Raw genomic sequence first — 20,890 nt, 5'->3', positions numbered from 1 at the left:
AATAATGAAAGAATTGAGAAATATATAATGCTCAGAAAAAGGAAATCAATATTGTGCATTTATATTTGTCATATAGATTAGTTTAATAAGAATTGGATACTTAAAGGGCTGATTACAATAATCTGTTTGGGGATTTATATTAATTGTAATTTAAGTGCTTTTCTGTTTGTTTTTTTTCTTGGTGATAATTCCATCATATTTTATGTAGTGTCTCACTAGTTTCTAGGGGAAAAGATTAGCCTCAATTTAACAAAGTGCTAAAAATTCCTGTGCTTTCATGAAAATGTTACAAAACATTGATAGTCTTAATAGATTCATTTAGATGTAGCCCTTCCAGTTTCCTGAAGTCACAGACAGACATGTTTTGTTTTTGCAGAACATCTTAACTGTGGTTTTGTTGTGATACAGGGATGCTTTAACCCTTTGAGCAAATGTACAATAGAATGTAGACTTGGTGTCTTTGTTTGCATTTGTATTTAGAGGAGGATTACAACAGTTCATTCTTCCCACAAAAGGTCTTTCACTTCTGAATTGGGGTGTCTAGAAGTGGTTGTGCAGTTTTCCATTTTCATGTTTTCATGGTTCACACGTGTATAGAAATATCACAGTAAAATGTGGAAGACTGAGTCTTGAGTATAAAGCCTTAGTATTCAGAATGTGATGGTCTTGAAATATTTGCAAATGCTGTCCAACTTTATTACAAAACAAAGTTGTTGTTGGCAAAGGAAGTATTTTAAACTGCTGAAATAAAATTGTGTGGGTCAAGATGTTGCTAGGTTGCCTTTGTCCACTGGGGTTCCATTTGACTTTTGAGGCTCTTTAAAAATGTATAAATAAGCACAAACTCTTTCTTTCTTTTTTTTTTTCTGTTTAAATTAAATAAATTTAATGAACCTTAAAGGTAGCCAGTGTGCCTCGCAGCAGAATCGTGTATTAAAGATAATCTTTGTGCTTTTTTCAATGCCTAACAGTTAGTAGGTGAAGTACTGATACCAACAAAGAACACAGCATAGATTATGCCACATACTGCGTAGGTAACATGCCTGAATGTGCCAATTGTAATGTTTTTTTGCTGTCAACTAACGTTTTGACATACAGATTTACAGTTTGTGGTTATTTAGAGTAGAATCGGGTAAGCTGGAAGGGACCTCTAGAGTTCTATAGTCCATCCACGTTCTGTTCAAAACAGGTTGCTCAGCAACTTGTCAAGTTCTGAACTCCTCGAAAGGGTGGAGACTCCACAGCCTGACAGGGCAGCTGGGGTTTGACAGTGATTGTTATTTTTTAAAATGTATTTTTAAATGCTTTCCTTATCGAGTTCTAATTTCCTGTGTTCAAACCCATGTCCATTGTTTCTACTGTGTGCTGCTGAGATAGACGAGTCTGTCTCTGTCTTCTCAGCCCTTTACCTTAGCTGGTTGAAAACAGTAATGACCAGGTGAAAAGGAATTGCCTTCTGGAATATTGGGGAAAAAAGAAGTAATGAATAAGCAGTGCAGATGAGGAGGGGGTGTGTAAAGTAGTTTCAGAAGAGACTTTTTGTAAAATGGTAAGGTGAACCAGTGAAAAACCAGGATGTGTTTTTCAGGAAGGTATTTTAATGTAATAGCAGAAGACACAACTGAAATGTGACAACAATCAGTAAAAATGTAATAATGAAAAAGTTAATAAACTAGATACAGGTGTGTAGTGGGGGTTTGTTGTTGCTGCTGCTGTTGTTGTTCCTGAGCCCCTGTAAGACTTCTGTAATGGAGCCAAGTATCTATTTTTTTCTTTTCTAAGGTAAATACTCAGATATATAAATTAAAAGTAGTCAGCAATGTGATAAGCAGTTACTGAAAATAAGTAGCTAATATGTTGTTGTGCAGATCTAGAAAAATGTAAAGCTGCTATTTTATCTTGACTTCTGTATGTATTATCAACAAGCTAAGAGAAAATAAACAGCTGAAAGTCAGTGAGGCCTCAGACGCAGTGTAAAGTACCCCAACTGCTCCAGCTGGTAGGTATCTGCAGGATAAAACTGCTTGGGTAATCGCTGAATAATTGGAATGTAAAGAAGCAGAGTCCCCTCCCTGTGAATGACATTGCCTAACAAGCATACAGGACTGCATGCTGTCCTAAAACAGGAATGCTTTTGTCAGCAGGGAGGGTGTTGCTTTGCCTCCCATACTGTCATCTTCATCTGGCCCAGGAAAGGGCTTGGAAAAGACTAAGGGACAAAAAAAAGGAGGTTTGACTTATTTAATACTAGGGTATGCAAGTAACTTGCCAAAACTTAAGCTGGTGCTTGTGTCATCTCTTTTCAGAGATGTGTCACATCTAATATGAATTTTTGTCCCTTTGAACAACTTTTCCTGGTTCTTAACAACTTGGTTTTATTCCTACAAAATTTCTTCTTTGCTAAATAGTCTTGCATTGCTCTTAGACATTCAGTACACATTACAAAAGCTTACTTATCTGTCTGTAGCATTGATTGAACTCCTCTTTTTCTTTGCACATCTCCATATTAAAAATAAACTCCATATATTTGTTTTAAGGGTTCTTGCCATCATGCCATCTATTGTTCATCTGTTGCCCATCTGTCTGTCCCTTTTACACAGGGGCTTATGCTACCAGTTTTTTCAGAAGGTATCTCTTTTTTTTTTTTTCCCAGACCTGAATGAAACTCTCTTCCTTACTCTTTAAAAATACTTGTTGTCTATACATTCTGCCTCTAGGAACTCCTTTGTATCTTAAATACTGAGAGTCAGCCCTTTGGCTGTGCCTCCTGAATGACAACCACCTTGCCTCTTGCCCAAGACAAGTCAAAACTGGTATTTAAAGGAATTTCATGTTAGAGGGAGACACTTGTGTTTTGTTGTATGTTCTTGTGCTTTGTTTTAATACAAAACTCATTTTTGGGTATTTCTTACTGGTATGTCTATACAGGTATGAATCCACTCAAACATGGCATAACTGTTACTGAGTTCTTGTGCATATGTATAAATGTGCTCACTGGGTTGATTATGGAGAGAAAAATACAATCTATGCCTTTCATTTTGGCTTATCATCTTATGTGATGCTTAAACATCTCTACTGCAAATGTATCAATAGATGTGTTTCCTCAAATAGAGTTGGTCAGGAAGTATGATGAAGCTTTTAAAGTAATCTTCCCCCCTAAGAAAGATAATGGGCAGGTTACTCTGGTCTTCTACAGGTTCGCTTTTGGGAACAGTACTGGGAGCTGCGGAGTTGAATTTTGTTCAGACCTGGCTAAAGAAATGCTCTTGGAGCTTATTGTTTCCCCTTTAAGGAGGGTAGAGAAGTATTACTTGCTGCATGTTTTTTCAGGCATTTAAATTTGCAGCTGCTTGTTAGCAATCTTTCCTTATTTTAGGTTTGAGAGACCCAGGTGACTGTAGAATATTTTTTTTTTCAGCAGAAATATAGTAAGTTGTGGAATGGTAAATATTTGGAAAATACACAGAGTTCTCATGTCTTTAAGTTTTTTTTCTCCAAAATGTGTTTCTTTTACCACGAGAAGTAGTGTTTCAAGATAGGGTTTGTATATGCCGCTGTGTACAATTAGCTTTTTCTTATAATTTTGAGTAGTCTGTGTGTGTATAGTAACAGGAGTTTCTGAATTCAGTTAGGTTCTCCTAGGCTCTGGTAATACAAATATTTTTAATTGTTTTGTATCACATATTGTTATTAATTCTGCAGCTGTTGCTGTAGTACATAACTTACTTGAGTAGAAGAATATCTGATTTAAGAAGTGAGTACCCAGTTGTATGCTCAGATTGTCAGAGAGCTTAGTAGGTGCTGCAGTTTCTCTTTACTTCTTAAGTGGTTTATTCTTAGGTGAAAGATCAAAAATCACTTTGTATTGTGACATACAGCTGTAGAATAAGAAAGGTGATCAGAAAGTCTTTGGCTTAGACAACGTTCAGAAATTCTAAAGAAGCAAATGAGAATTACTTGAAGATACGTGATCATTGTTTTGCACTTGATCTTTGTCTTCTTGAAAATATGTTGCCCTATCATAGTTTGAAAGTATTCTTCATGTAAAAGAACACCTTAAAAGGTATACCTACAAAAATATGTATCTTGTGTGTCTCTCTGCTCAATAGGCTGTTGACAATAATGATTTTTTTTGAGTTGCTGAAACCAAGTAACTCCGATATAAGCACTGGTGCCAGGTGTTCTGAAGCACTCATGGAGTCAAATAATGGCTTAAGTTTATTTGTTATCTGCTCTGACCCATGATTTCTAGTTAAAGCGAATATTCAGTTATTTTCTGTTCTGTGACAAAACGCTTTAAAAATGTCTGGAATGCTTTAATGCTTTAGTAAATTGTGCTGGGAGTGTTTTCTCTTTAATAAAGCTATTGAGTAGATATAGATATGGGGATTTTCTGTGTCTTTGTTAGCGCCATGAGTTATCTGGCTTTATTTATTAAAACTTGGATCTCACTTATTCTCCTTTATTCTCTTTAAATTTTAGAAAGTATGGGTTGTTGCAGTGCGTTTCACAGTGTAAATATTCTGTTAGCTTCAGAAAATCATAGATATATGAGTGTATTCATTTAATATTACTCTGGTTTTATTTCTTTTCCAGTTTCTCAAACAGCTGGGTATACATCCTGACTGGCAGTTTGTAGACGTTTATGGTATGGAACCAGAACTGCTTAGCATGGTGCCAAGACCTGTCTGTGCAGTGCTACTTCTGTTTCCAATAACTGAAAAGGTAAATGTTTGTTTAATAGTCAGCTTGTCACTTTTATTGTAAATGAAATTGGAATGAACGGTTTGAATGAACAGTTTGAATCTTGTACTTCGGGGGCATAATAGAATCAAGATGAGACTCAAAGCTTGTTGAAGAGACTTCTTAATTAAAACCATCAACAACAAAATCCTTCTTTCAGAACCTTCTTTCAATAACCTTAGATGTGTATTTCAAATTTCTTTTCAACTTGGAGTGGGAAAGGCTAATGCAGAAGCACAGAGAAACATGCCACACATTTTTCTATTACAAACAATTTAACGCTTTTTTTTCTTAAATACGCACTGTAAAGTGGCTCAGTTCTACTCCTGGCAGAAAGCTACAGCAACGTATGCTAGATAAGAGGTAGGATGTAGGACTACACCAAATGCAAATATTTTTTGTGGTTTTGTACTGTTGCACTGACCAAACTTCCATCCAATTTTAGTTCAGTCATCAGTATCGGTACGGCTTTCACTTTGTGGACAGATGGAGCATATTTCTAAAATGAAAGAGAACTTCTTCCTCTGTGTTAGACTTTGAAATACTTGATTTGGTTCAGTCTTCAAGTCTGCTTGTTTGTGTCATCTTATGCTTCTGCATAGAGAAGGCATCCATCTTGTGTGTCTCCTTTGAGTGTTGTGTAGATTGAAATGTGTGATTCATATTGATCTTTCAACTCATAAAAATCTTATGTGATTGTGATAAGGTCAGCCAAAATGTTTGAGGTGAATCTGCCCAAATCTCTTCCTTTTAACCTGTCTGTCCTGTAACAAAAACTACTTCTGTAACAAAACCTGTTTAAATAGAAAGAAGAGTGACTAGGTCAGTCCTCTTACTCATTAGGTCCTGTAAACCTTTGCATTCTTGGTTTCTCCAGAACAGCTTTGCAGGCAGTCCTTTTCAGGCTTGATTTCGGCTACGTTGGTAGTTTGGCATTTAAGCAAATTCTTAAATGTCCTCAACCTATCTTCAGGAAGTTCCCTTTGTCACCTTCGAGGCCCTGTTTTCTGTGTGCTGTGGTTTCTGTATAACTGCTTGAGCCACAGGACTGAGCTGTTTCTGTGACTATCCCTCTCCTGTTTGTTGCTTGCCTGCCTGTGCAAGCTTGGATTATGCTATGGGACCATCATCCCATGGGGGAGAACAACCTTCCTGTTGTTGGAGATGATGTATCTGATTTCACCCTGAAGAAGCATATGTTCTGTTGCATCAATCAATCAAATTTGACCACCAGCTAAATATTTGAGATTTCCTCTAGCATGTTAATCCTTCAGAAACATAAGCGGCACAAGTGTTTCCACCAACTGTTTAGCCTGAGTGTGTGGAGGCTGAATGTTCTTGAAGCTCTTGTTGTTCAGGGTGAGCTCCACAAAAGTCTTCCGTATTATTTTTTGTTTCTGGAGTACTTATCTCCTCAGTCTGCCTTTCAATGTGGCCTGTTATATTCTGCTTTTATTTAACATATTATTTATTTATATTTCTTGTTTGTGTCTACGTTTGTGAAAGTGTCTCAATTCATTTTGCTGCCTCTAAACAGTTTTCTATCATGTCTTTGTTCTGTCTAGAAGTTCCTTTCCTTCATATTTCCTATATATCAATTTGCTTGAACTTGCTTTAGGGCAAGACACTCTTGTTAGCATACAGATGATCTTAGGGTTATTGTCCAGTTTAAAGGTCAGTGACTTTTTTTAGTCTGCATTGTAGGCTCTACACAGAGTGAATACTGTGAGCATCAGGCGTTTTGGACATGATCTATTGAGTGCATATCATGGGTTAGCTCAGGCTAGGAGGAACTTCTTGAGATGATCTGGTCTCACCCTTGCTCAAAATCATATTTTCAGTATTCTCCACAGTTATGTATTTGTTTTTGCTGTATGGTTTATTTTGGTTGGCAGGGAATGAATGGCGACTATACTGAATGGCAAATATACTATACTTTCCTAATGTAATACTTGTCTAATATGAACTTCTGTCCGATTATGCTTTACAAAATTTTTTTTCAATTAAGACTATTTTTGTTAACTTGTAAAGAAGTGGTGTCAAATTAAAATGCTTCATGAATGATCTTGCTATCATTTAGACTGTTCAGATAAGCTGCAAGCATAGAATCACAATGCTGGGAAAATTTCTTGTTTCTGTTTGCCACTGACAGTACATACAGGCTGAGAGGAGTTTCTCATGGGATTCAGTAAGAGTTGATAACATTCTCCATTCAAGCTTTACTTTTTTCATATTTGTGTAAAATGCTTGTCTACTTCAATAAGTTTTTTATCTGCAAAACTACCTAGTAAAAGAGGCAATGGAGGAAGAAAGAACAGCATTGTCTGGAACATCTGCAGTTTTCTTTCATCTTTTTTCTGTTTAAGATGGAAATCTTAGGAAAAAACCCAAACTCAAACAAACGGAAGAAAACAAACAAAAAAAAAACCCAAACCACAACCAAAACGAACAAACAAAAAAACCCCATACAACCTAAAAAAAAACAATTCAGAAAAACCCTACAAAAACAATCACCTGCTAAAGGAACCAACAAACCGCAAACAACAAAAATCACAAAAACACTGTTGCACAGTAAATCAGATTTTAGTCAATTTTGCTCTTTGCAAAAAAAATACTTTAGATTGTTCGATCAAATAAATTCTTTCTTACTACAGAAAATACTACAAAAAAATCAGCTTATGAAGATGGCTTTTGAAGGGTGTGTTTTGAGTCTGTGAGCGTTATATAAATCTTATTTCCTGGAAAAAATGAAATGTAAAGATGGAGCTTGTAAGACTACTTCATGCTGATAAAATACTTGAAGTATTATGTTTTGCATGATAGAGCTTGAGATCTCTGTTTTCAAAGTCTTTTAGTTGGATTGAAGAGAGACAAGGACAGGTGCTTGGATCAAGGAAATATTTTTAACATGTTGGAAATTCTAGTAGATGAACCCTATTTTCAAGTCACGTTTTAAACAAATGACTGAATTTTGGCTAGTAAAAGGCTTTGGTTTAAAAAATTATATAAGACTATTCAGTTGAGTAAGTTTACCTATACTGGTTGGATGCCACCTATTAAGTGTTTCAAATTACAAGCTGGGTTTTGTTTTTTGTTAGGGAGCTGTTGCTTTTTAACATTTTTTCTTGGGTAATGTAACCAGTATCTGTTTGTTCTGTTTGTGAAATGTTTGTGACTTTCCTTCTAGTATGAAACTTTCAGAACAGAAGAAGAAGAGAGAATAAAAGCTAAAGGTCAAGATGTCAAATCATCAGTGTATTTCATGAAGCAGACCATTAATAATGCTTGTGGAACAATTGGCCTAATTCATGCTATTGCAAACAACAGAGAGAAAATGAACTTTGGTAAGGTTTTTTTAGATGGTTGGGATTTTTTTTGTTGGCTTTTCCATTTTTTTCCTTAACTGTGGGAAGGCATAGACAAAAGGATAGGTTTTGTACTGTTTTCTCTGAATAGACCCATTCATAAGGATAGGCTTTATTCAAAGAGCATTTCTATTTATAATTATAAAAAACAGTATTTCATATTAATCAAAGAACTAAAGCATTTAAAATATTACAAACTGCAGCAGGTGGCAATTCCTCTTGCCTTAGTCTTCAGTGTCTTAAAGATATGATGTAACTGTACCTTTAAATCTTTTGTTGGATATAACTATTCCGTAAGCTTTGAATGATGCTTGTGTTTAATGAATTTTGGGTCATGCTTTATGTTATGTCCTTTTTTTTTATTTTTAAAGAAACTAATTCTTCCCTGAAAAAGTTCCTAGAAGATTCATTATCTATGACTCCTGAAGAGAGGGCCAAATATCTAGAAACTTATGAAGTTAGTATCATATCTTTTACTTTTATTTAAAATGGTTTAAGAATTGTTTGCATTAGAAGGTACTGTCCTTGTGACTTGTTGATCCAGTGAAGCTCTTGAAACAATGCAGTTTTACATGTGAGTTTGTGATCAGCCAGTTGCTACAAAGAAACTACTTTGTTAATTTAAAAGTATTTCTACCTGTCCCTAGTCAGCATAATGGATTTTATCAGTGTTCCTCATCCATATTAATCCACTGGCTTAGTTTAAAAAGACTTTGAAATGGATGAGGAATATGTGCATAATGTTTATGGTAGGTTCAGGATCAGTGTAATGGTCTTTTTAAGCTGATCTGGGACTACTACTGAAAGGAAGGTTCTTCTGCTGCCTCCTTTAATTTGTGCCTTCTGGTCACCTCTCTGGTTCTAGCAGTTTGGGGCACACAAAGAGCTGATTTTGCTGAAATATAATCTCCTACCCCCACCACCCCAAACAGATGAACTAACTTGACGGTGTGGTTAGCCATATCATTAGTGTTGTTTGAAAGGATTTGGCAGAAGTATCTGGTCAGTGGTGCAAGGGGAGAATGGTGCTGTTGCTCCTGATGGTAATGATGATCCTATCAAAATGAGAACCTTGATTTTCCAAGTCTGAATTCAGTTTAAGCTTATTATGAAGCCCCCAGGAATAAGGATGTTAATATATGGCTGAGGGAAGTAGTAACAGACAAACAGTTGAGGTTCATTTTCTGTATAAAAGCTGGATGTAAGATGCCTGATCAGACCTGCTATCTAAAGTATTTTGTCTGCTCAGGAGCTTATATATACATATGTATATATATAAAACAAAAAATACTTGACAGTGTTTTCTGTATGTGAAAGTGTCGTTACAAACTGTTAGGTATTTGAATTGTCTGTGATGGAGCTTAAATATTGATATCCAAAGATCCTTGGAAGTAGAGATCATTTCTTTATTTTTTATTTATTACAAGCATAGAACAAAAAAATGACAGCTGCAGCATTTGCTAAAATGAAGAGCATACAGTAATTCTTAAAAGACCAGAAGTCTCATTTAGAGTCTAATTGAAATCTGTTTTAATTTTAGGCTATTCGTGTCACTCATGAATCCAGTGCCCACGAAGGTCAGACTGAGGTATTCATTTTTTAAAGAAAATATTTGTTAAAAAGTACTTTGTTTTCATTTAAATTACATTCAAGTCAATTGTATGCTAAAGGCTTACAGTGAAACGGAGATCGTTGCTTTGTTTGTGGTATTATGTGATTGATCAAAAATCGGTACACAAAATGAAGTGGCATTGTTGCAGGGGATCACCGAACTTGAAGCTTTCTTGGTTGCTTAGGTGTTTTTTTGTGTTCTTTTTTTGTGGTTTTTTTTTTTTTTTAAGCTTTTGTATAACAGGTGATCTTTTCAACCTTCACTTCAGAGTAAACCAGCTGATAGTAGGGTTTATAAGGAAAATTGAGGTTTTAATGTTGCGGATTCATACCTGAGACTGTAAGATCCATAGTAGTCATACAAGTGGAACAAACATTCTATGACAGTCTGAAAAGTTTCACTTCAGGAAGAGGAATAGTACAATACTTGGTCTGCCATTGTGTATATGCTGTTTGTACAAATACAAATTCACATAGATTCTCACTAATGCATATATTTATAAGCTTTTGTCCCCTCAAGATCAGGTAATGTAAAAAAAAAAAACAAACAAACCAAAAACCAAATGACAACTGCAAAAGTAGAGCTAATAGAAAAACTTAAAATAAAATAAACTTAGCATTTGACGTTCTTCTGCTTCCATCATACTAAGGCAGTTTTCTGTCTTTCCAGTTCGTATTTCTTTGTGTGTTTCATAAAAACAAAACTGATTGGATTGTTGGTAGTGCTGCTTTGCTTGACAAAGAGAGGAATCCTCCTTTGTTTAACCTGGACTTCAGTAACTCATTCTGTTTGTTTTTTTTTTAATTACACTAGGTGAGGTTTTCTTTCTTCTTACGGCTTGTATAGTGTCTTCTACACACTGCAGGAGAAAGCAAAGCAATCCTTTCTGCTTCCCACTTACCTCGCCATCTAAGAACCTCTACTACTTTGTTGAAGTGAAGGGTGGAAGAAACTTAAGAGAACTGTTTTAACCATTTCTATTATAGATATTCAGCTTCCTTTATGATATTTTACTTTTTTTCCCAGCACTCTTTCTTCTTATCTCATTCCTTAAATTAATCAAGGAAGGTTCCATGATTCAAGAAGAGACATAGAAGAACTTCAGATTTATATTGGTTTTTGAAATAACAGACTTGTCTGTTATTCTCGTCTCTTATTTTACAAATGGCAGCGTCCTTTTCTTGGTATTCTTCGCAAGCTCACTAAGAAGGAGGCTGTGGAGGTTATTCCCACAAGTTACTGAAAACTGAATCTTTTCCTAAGATCCTGGTGAAAGAGAAACTTCTTACTTCTTTAGTTGTTTTGATGTGCTGTGGCATTAATCCAGGGAATGGTTTGTCTATGCTTTCTTCTGGCAGAAGTTATGGAATGGCAAAGAAAATACAAGGGTTACATAGTTGTTGAGAGTCTTTGTAAAGATTCAGGAAGCATCAAAGTGATGATGGAATCTCTGAATACGGGACAGTTAACTTCTTGAACTTCCACAAATTAATTGGTTTCCTGATCAAAATAACCACAGAACAAAAGATTAAAAATTGTATGGAAAGATGAAGAGGGTTTTTTCATAACAAAAATTTACAAGATTGTCTTAGCAACCATCTCTAAATACCAATATTGAATAGGTATTTTCCCTGCCAAGTATTTATTGTTCCATTTTGCATAACTGACTATAGAAGTAATTCAATATGGATATTCCTTAGAATGGTATAATAACCTTTTCCCGTCCTGTTTCTGAAGTTGAAATAGTACAATGTCTGAACACACGTCCTAGGACCACTTGCCAGAGTAGCACTGATCTATCAACCGAAGAGGGAAGAAGTAACCAAGTTATTGTACTGGAAAATCTAATTACCTGAAGATCCCGCCCTACCATAGCGTAACTAAATTAGGGGCAATGCTTTGCCCCTCATCTTTCAGTACAGGAGGAATTGCTTTATTTTAAAGTAAAATCCTTTTTAAGCAAAACCATGAGTGTCTTAAGGAGTGTTATCGAGAGTTGGAGTGAATTAACCTCTTGGTCTTTTCATTCCAATGGTACATTTCAAATATTGCTGTATACTTCTTCATGTCGGGGTGAAGGGACTGATGAACAGCTTGCCCTTGAAGATGCTGAAGTTAGCACATGCAGGTCATACAAGAATGTTGACTTGTCCTGCAGGTTAAATCAATCACTTGTAACTCTTTTGGAGCGAAAGAGAAGAGAATCCCATTTCTCCTGCAAATCTGGTATTATGATCGTTATCCTAATTTAAACTTCCTTTTAGATTTCTGGAAAGGAACATGTTTGCTTTCCCATGTCTCTGTTGGGTTTCTGTTCATCTTCCCCATAGAATGGCAAGGGCTTTTTGCGCAGAAATCTTTTCTTTGAGTAAAGTGACTTATATAGTTGCTTAACGATAGTAAGCGCTGTAGTTCTGCGAGCCAAAAGTCCTTTCAAGGACTCCTACAGAATTAAAGATTAGGAAAACATGCAGGCCTACTATTTTAGGATAATTAACTTGGCTTGTGTGCTTCCTAGGAGCAGCCTGCTCTGTGGGTAGCTCTGTCCCTTAGGTAGGTATTGCAGATTGTACTGTCCACTCAGGTTTTTTTTTTTTCTGAAAATATTGCTTCAGTGCAACTGTGTTTCAGAGAGAATAACTTCCGGTTATTGGGTGTGGAATGTAGGGCTGTTGGCCTTGCTGATTTGGTTAAGGAAGTATGTAACTGCTTTCAAGATGCCATTCTTTCCTTCTCCCATGCAAAACACACCACCACGCTATAGATCAGCATTAGGAGATAAAAGTAAAATTTTCTGGAATCTTGAGATTTAGAAGGCTTTAAAATAGCAAAGAATATAGACAGGTTCTCTTCTGATATTTTTTTCCCCTGGGTTCTTATTTCTCAGATCTTTGAGAATTCAGCCTTTAATGCTTTTAAGTAAAGCCTTTGTTGATCACTCTGACAGTACCACTAAGCCATCTCAGTGGCTACTGGATTTTTACAATGTGCAAGTGGATTTGCAGCTTTTGTTCCTGTTCTGTGTATGTGGGTATTTCAAACCTTGTGAAATAAATCATGTCTCCCTAGAAATAAAAGGTTAGCAACAATAGAGTCAAGCAATGCTATCTTTCTAGTATCTGTTAATTTAATCTATTTGTCTTGTCCAGTGGGTAGGAAGTGTTTCTGTTTTTAGAATAGCTTCTAATCACATTAGTTCCATTTTAATTTGTTTTTAAGAAAAGTCATATTTAGCAAAAAAAAAAAGGTATTTGACAAGCTATTACTTGTACAACTTAATTAGTAGTGGACTGCTAGATTCTATGTTCCAGTTAGTGATTCCTGGAAGAGAATTATGATGGTCAGTCTGCTTCTGACATTTATCATTAATAACATGATCTATTTAGATTAAGCATTAAGATGAATTCCTAAGCGAATGGATTGAAGCTGAGAGCTACAGTGTTGTGCCTTGATAGGCACTTCCAAGTTTGATAGCTGTGATTAGTTTGCCTAGTTAAGAAAATAAAAGGCTGTGTTTCTAGCCATTTTGTATAACTTTCGGTATTACATTTAAAGCTCTCGGAGGCCATCTGTAGACTGGTTTAGAACCGACTGTTTTGGGGAGGTTTTTTTCGTCAATGTTGCATAAATATAGATAAAGCAGTCCTGTGGGTATTTCTTGGTGTAAAAAATGTAGATCTGTTTAAAATTACATCAGTAGAAAGCAGTAAGATCTGGGAGTATTTCACAGGAGAATTGTGGTGTTGATTTTGGGGGTTCCAAGGGTGTTTTGATTCTGGTCCCATGTTCCAGTACCATAATGAGGACATTTAATGGAAGACTATTGTAACAGTCTTTCTGCTAAACTTTATGCTGCTGAGGCTTATACTTTCTCAAATGACAGGTATTTCATATCCAAAGCTGCCAAAACTAGGTCTTCACAATACAGCTTTCATGGATCTAGTTTGCTTGCCTTTCTCCGTGGCTCCTGAAAGGCACCTATTGCCAGCTCTTTAAGAGCCTCTTTATTCTCCCATGAGTCTTCTGTTGAGCATAGACTTTTTTTTTTTTTTTTTAATAATATGCAGGATGTCTGAAGATGTGGAAAATATAACCTGCTTCTTTGCAGAAGTGCACACACTTTTTTTGAGTCCTTACATTGTTGTTTCATACAATGTTGTGGTTGGTTGGTTGGTTTGTTTGTTTTGCATTTGTTTTTTTCTTTTTGTTCTTCCTGTGCCTCTTTCAGCCATTCGTGAATTGCTGAGACCCTGTACTACCACGCATCTTAAGATTTCTGATACCCTCCTATAGGAAAAAAACCCGAAACCAAAAAAACCCTCCAAAACCCCACAACCTTTAAAACGTATTCATCCATGTTAACTGTCTAATCTACAGTGATCATTAATGAATAATTAATGGCAAAATCAGAGGGAGGAGAAGTAGCAATTAATAGCACTGATCAGGATTAGGTTCATATCTAACTTTCTTTGGGCTGTTTTATTTCAAAACAATCATAGTAACTGTTTCCAAGTAAGGGATCCGAAAACCAGAGGAGAGTGTTTTTGGAAATGGGAAAGCATGTCATTAGATGAGAGAGACTTCCCAGTCTAGAGCTGTTTGCAGAGCAAGTAGCCTTCTTGAATCTGGAGTTGGGAAAGAAACTTATTTTGTGTCTTACTTTCTTATTTTCATTAATAATAAAAAGTTACTGTATAGTTTTCTGAGAGAGTAGGAAAGGAGGAAAATGTGAAGGCGCATTTGTTATAGAAATAAACCAGCAAAACCTTTTTATTGTAATTAAACAATAACATGCTACAATAGCTTCAGGGAAGTTATTCCAGGTAAAAAATATTATCTGTACTGATTCTTGAAATAAGTGACCTTTTTAATATGTGAATATAATAATGTGAGTAGCAAGAGATTTTTGTTCTGCTCTCATATTACTGACATCCATACCCACTACTTTGCAGCTACGCTTCATTACTACAGCTCAGTTCTACAGTAGGAAAATGGCAAGTTATGCCATATTAAGTACTTCTTAAAAGATTAATTGGCCTTTAGTCAAGGAACTGTATCTAGAGAATAATCTCTATTAAGTTTCTGTGTTTCTCAAGGCTTTGATATGCTTAACTCTTGTTCAAATACTATTCTGTTAATAGCATATGAAGTTTTAGCCATCTGTTTGTGTCTGTGGCTGTTGAAAGAATTATCAGATTACCTGCAATATCTTCACTCTCCCATCAGCTTCCCAAAAAATTTCCTGAAACAGCTCATCCTGTAGCACAGAGGTGTTGGAAGCACTCTCCTGAGGAGAGGAGAAGGCTTAACACACTAGGCTGAGATCACCTTTTGCTGCTGTGGACAGCAAATACTCATAATAGTTGTGCTGTTAAGTAATTGGCTATTTGTACACCATCAAGGTATCGTTACTTGCTGACACATGGCTTTCCATATCACTTTTTTGTTATAAAGTTCAAATGTTAGAGTGAACTTTTTATTTTGTCTTGAGGCACTTGTGGCACATGGAACCACTTCTGTGTTTGAGGTGGATGTTTTTTCAGACAGGAGTTTTAGCATGGTTTACGTGTTAGTGTTTAGCCGAATGTGACTTGTAGTCCTTGGGAAGCTTGCTTCTTTAAATGTTATTACAGCATAGATCAAAATAATGTTTAAATTAAGCCAATAAGTACAAGTGAAATGGACACTTGAAATACCTGTGTCAGATATTGGTTAGAGAATGGCAAGAGCTTTTGATTTTGTTCATGGCCTAAATTCTTAAGAGAAAATTAGGAGCTCTCAAAGTACTGTTTTTATTTCCACTTCTTTAGATGCAGTTGACAATGTCCAACTAAATGAAGTTTAACCTATAGTATTTCAGTTACTAGTTATTGTGGAAGAGAGAAGAAAACAGAACTGGAATATAAAATATATCTGCTATTTGGAGGAGCGCAGAATATACTGTCTTTGGTTTTGAAACTCCTCCTGTGTTTTTGTTGGGTTTTTTTGTTTGTTTGTTTTTTTGTTTTTAATTAGTATGCTTCATACATCTATTTCCCAACTGACAGCTCTGGCTACTAGAACTATATGTTGGGCTAAATGAGCCTCAGAACTGAGCAGATTGAGGTGCTGCATCTGAGCTGCTACTTCAAATGAAAATAACATTCTTGCACTTCATAAGACCTCTATGAAAAACATGGATGGTTGGAAATTTAGCCTTTGAAAATCAAAATTAGGGTTTGACTCTGTCAGTATAAAAGCCACAAGTAAGAACTGGTCTCAGATGTTCACATAAGCCTGAAATGCATGAGCACATCAGTATATTTACTTGGATATACTCCTTGTTCACCAGTATGATCAAGAATATTTCTAACACGGCTTGGAGTTGGCAGCCACTGAAAAAGCTACCACAGCTTGATTTGTTCCTCAGCTCAAACCGTAACTGCAAACTGCAGTCTGTAAACTTGTTTACTGTGCCTTGAGAACTATAATCTTGCTTGGAATGCACTAAGTTAGACTTTGATCACAGAAACAGTTATTAACATTGGCAGGAACTAAGTAGAGTCAATGCACTCTGTTCTCAGCTGCTGTAAAACTTGAACTTCCAAAGATCTCTGGTTCCCTGGGGCATTATGATTTATTGTTGGAGAAGAAACATAAAGGAACTTCCCTTTTGCTCTTGCCAAGAGCACGTGGTGGGATTTTTTTCATAGATAGCCTGTATTCCTCAGTGTTTCTTCTGAATAATCCATAGTCTTGTAAAGAAACCATCTCGGGAGAATATAAGATCAATTGTGTAACTGTTTCTAAGGTGACTTTTGTTTAGCTTAGCATTACGTAACAAGCATCTATTATCTCCTGGACAGGCAATGAAGTGGCCTGAAAATGTTAGCTTTATCTTTTTCTCTTTTACAGCCTACACAGTATAAGTGTAAAAATGAGGTTACTGGAATCATGTGAACTGTTTTGGGAATTATAACTGATTAGTCTTTGACTCATTGCATTGCCCTGTAATTTAACGTGTCAGTGTTTCAGACATGCATCAGTCCAATTTCTATACTCTGCTGAGCAAATAACTAGTAAGGTACCAATACAGTATTGCTCTGATTTGTTATTCTGAGTCTTGTGCTTAACTGTAAAATCTGTACAAAGGAATTCTGATTCCTAGGATGAAACATAAATATAGAGGATATTCGCACCCATAAAAGTAGCCCATGATTTTGAATAACAAGTATATAATAAATGACAATTTTTTTGCAGTTTTGCATCCAACCTCTGTACCAGTCCACTGCCATAGGTGGTTTGGGCTTTGTTGGGGATTTTTGTTTTGCATCTCTCCACTCCACAATGCTTTCAGTGCTGCTGTTGTGCTGTCAGTGTAGGAGACAGTAGCAGCAGGCTCTAGCTGTGTGTTTGCTCACTGAAATTTTAGCAGGCTGATTGGGACAGGTAATGGTTGAGTTCACACTTGACCTCTTTCCCTCAGGCAAAAGGAAAACTAATTTGGCTTTCTTTCTTTATCCAGCCACTAATTTCAGGGGAAAAAAATGTAAGAATTTATAATCGTTAAAACTGCTAATGTCTAGCTAGACATTAGGCTAAATCTACTTGGAGACTTGATGTTGTATCAACTGACTTTGCACCAGGAAGCACTCTAAAGATACACTCACTGGGTGTGCAACAGTGCTGTTCAATCTATTTTGAGGAAAAAAAAAACAAAACTTTGCAACGGAAAAACTACTTGAAAAATGTAGTTAGTTTAGGTTTTGCAGAGCTCCCTAACTTTTGGAATTTTCCTTTTTTTGTAATTCCACTAATTTTTTGATCACAGAAGTCGCCATTGTGATAATCTAGCTTGACTTTTGTCTAACATAGGCCATAGAACTTAAATTTAGGTCTTCAGAGAGAGGTAAATTATCACTAATTTTGGAAAGATTTTCTTGGGTGCTCTGATCTCACCATTTTTTCTTGTCCTTAAGCTCTGTTTTTACCCATACATTTAGCAAAGTAATACTCTTGTGGTACTGTCCATTCTTAATGCTGGATTGAACTGACATGGAAAATACTGTAATGATGTTGTTCTTACCAGCTGCAGAAACAGTAATTAAACTTACTGATGCAGAAGTTGATCACCTGGCAGATGTAGCCCAACTCAGTTAAAAATGATAGTCTCTGTTTCAATACATTTTTATGCTGATAATGGTAATGTTGACAAAACAAGTAGGTCTGTGAGAAGTGGAATTCTTGAACTTTAACTTTCTAAGGATTTGTATGTTGTGCAAGCTGTTGTTGCATGTAAGGAAGTTCTAGGTAGGAAAAAGGCTTTTCTTGCAGTTGAAATATTAAGTGTCTCTCCTTTGTGTGAATTCCATTTTGTGCTTCCTTTGTCAGGTTGCTCTTCCCTGCCTAGCTGCTTATCTTCTTATAAAAACTTGAAGGAAGTTAATCCCTCTTAGGATTTCACAACTACCACCAAAACAGGCTTGAAATGCTGTTAAAAGATTAAAAACACTTGTGGAGGAAGGAGAAGAGGATCTTTTCAGTCATAGATTTAATTTGCATGTAAAAAAACCACTAACTGTTATGACTTTTAAGGAAGAAAAATGTATTACACTTTGAACTTCTATACAGACCCTTTAAAACATCATGTTTGGTACAAAAATGAGCAATTGCTGAAGTAGAAGAAAAAAGCCTTAAAAGGTGGTGGAGAGAAATCGTAGATATTAAGTACCTCTTCTTTGAATATCGTCTTGAGGCTACAATAACTCTTATATGGTCCCTTTGGCTGGAAAAGTTGCACTTTGTATTGTCACTTCAACCTTTCCCTATCTCTGCTACAGGGCTTACTGTACTGAAACTGTCTAATGAGGCTACAAACGTGTAGTCTATTGGGCAGAGTTACTGCACACTCACGGACCAGCTCAGCTCAGCAGATGCAGAACACATGGTAGGGCCCCTGATCCCAGGGCCGTGCCTCTGAAACAAAGACCAGGACTAAAAGTATTGAATCTTCTTCTGTTGCCCAAGCTTCCAGAGGTGTTGGTGTGCAGTTAAAGGTTTGGTCTCTGTGTCAGTGAAGCTAGCACTTCTTTCTACACAGCAACAGAATCTCAAAATGGAGGAAAGAAAGCACCCGTTGCAGAATGGTTTGTCAGCTGATAAACAGGGATGCCTCCTTAGGGAAAGGTGACATGGGCAAGTTGCTGAGAGAATCATAGAATCACTAGGGTGGAAAAGACCTTTGAGATCATTAAGTCCAACCATACTTGTCTTACGAAATCAAATCCCTAATCACCTCATTTTCCTGTCTTCTAAATACCTCCAGGGATGGTGACTCAACCACCTCCCTGGGCAGCCTGTTCCAGTGCCTGGAAACCCTTTCAGTGAAGACTTTTTCCTAATGTCCAATATGAACCTCCCCTGGTGCAGCTTGAGGCCATTCCCTCTCGTTCTATCGCATATCAATTGAGAGAAGAGACGAACACCCACCTTGCTGCAACCTCTTAAGGCTTGTTCTCCAGCCTCTTCACCAGCTTCATCGCTCTTCTCTGGACACACTCCAGAGCCTCAATATCCTTCTTGTGGTGAGGGGCCCAGAACTGAACACAGTATTCGAGGTGCAGCGTCACCAGTGCTGAGTACAGAGGGAGAATAACCTTCCTGGACCTGCTGGCCACACTGTTTCTGATACAAGCTAAGGTGCTGTTGGCCTTCTTGGCCACCTGGGCACACTGCTGGCTCATATTCAGTCAGCTGTCAAACATCACCCCCATGTCCTTCTCTGCCAGGTAAGAAGGTCATTCTCTGCCAGAAGTCATGGATGCCGCAGCTCCGTAGAGGTGTTCAGGGCCAAGCTGGATGAGGCTTTGAGCACCCTGATCTAGTGTCGTCCCTGCCTATGACAGGGGTTGAAATTTAAGTGTTCTTTAAGGTCCCTTACAACCCAAACTGTTATGATTCTAGTGGTTGCAAAAATTCTTAAGAAGTCAATCAGTAATAAATATTTATTCTTAGAAAGAAATGGTCATGCAATATCAGATGCCGCTTTCTCCTGTCAGGTCTTCAACACATTAGATGTGAACTGAGATAATTTGCTGGATTGGTTTCCTCAAAGCAGATGAGCAGACAGATCCCTGATGGGGATTTCTAGAACCTGAGAGGTTTGGGTGGGAGCCAGATCTTGAGCTACTTGGCACTATCAGAATACTGTGCTTCTTGGAATATGCAAAAGCACAGCTCTTGGTGCCTGATGAATTTTGTAGGTATTTCCTTTAGATCTTAGATCTAATTTGCTCGAGGCTTTGGTAACAGCTATATAAGGAATGATTTCTGGATTGGGGCAGATAAGTGCCTGAATGTTTTTTCTGGACTTACTTCATGAACCTTTTAACTTGTTTATGATGCGTTTTTTGCATTACAAGCTTTAAACGTAATTTCCTTACTGGTTTATGAGACAATAACATTGTATTCTGTTTCAGGGGTTTTGTTCTACAACTTGAAATTATTTGACCTGCTTCAATTTTCAGCACAGAAATATGCTCCTGTGATCTTTTCATCTTGTGAAGTTAGTTAAATTCTCTCTTCTCTGCAGTTTCTAGTTGTTAATAAGTCTTGTTTGAGTATATCTCAAGTTAAGGGTTTGTTTTCCACATTTTAAAATAAATGTGAAATGTAGGACTTTGTATATTTTGTTGGGAGATGTGTATTTAACATTAATTTCGTATTAATGTTGACATGTAATTCTATTTTTTTTTTTTTTTTTAGTAAACAACTTCAGTAGACATAGCTTAATCTGTACTTATTATTCAAGTAAAGCATGGAATTTTAAGGCTATTTAGATGTAATCCAGTATTAAATTTGCTTTTCCAGAATACCTGTGTACTATATGTCAAAATTTCACTCTTGCAAATATGAAAGTATATTTTCAGTGGGGAGGAAATTTCTCTCTTTCTTGGTTGAACGCATTAGTGCCAGGAAATAAAAGATAAAAGGATTCAGTGAATGGAATTTAAAATAAAAACCAATACTGACCTAGCAGTATTAAAATATTAGTTTCCTTAAATGGCATTCTAGGTTATCAATCCAGTTTTGAGAGCTTAAAGTCTTTTCTTGTCTCATTACATTCAGGCAAGGGATGTTTTAAATATATTATTATTTTAGCTGTATTAGCCACAAACCAAAGAGATAAGTG

General features: G+C 36.5%; 1 protein-coding gene across 1 annotated transcript in view; it reads left to right on the top strand.

The window, feature by feature from the left end:
• Positions 1–4,596: 4,596 nt before the first annotated feature.
• UCHL3 (ubiquitin C-terminal hydrolase L3) overlaps positions 4,597–20,890 on the top strand; it is a 32,573-nt gene continuing 16,279 nt past the window's right edge. Inside the window, exons 1-4 of the mRNA XM_069880248.1 lie at positions 4,597–4,725; positions 7,931–8,087; positions 8,480–8,565; positions 9,649–9,696. Coding sequence (XP_069736349.1) covers positions 4,651–4,725; positions 7,931–8,087; positions 8,480–8,565; positions 9,649–9,696 — 366 coding nt within the window. The 5' untranslated portion in view covers positions 4,597–4,650. The remainder of the gene's footprint in view (positions 4,726–7,930; positions 8,088–8,479; positions 8,566–9,648; positions 9,697–20,890) is intronic.

This window comes from Phaenicophaeus curvirostris, chromosome 1 (assembly GCF_032191515.1).
Source record: "Phaenicophaeus curvirostris isolate KB17595 chromosome 1, BPBGC_Pcur_1.0, whole genome shotgun sequence".
NCBI lineage: Eukaryota > Metazoa > Chordata > Aves > Cuculiformes > Cuculidae > Phaenicophaeus > Phaenicophaeus curvirostris.
This window is presented reverse-complemented; position numbering and strand designations above follow the sequence as displayed.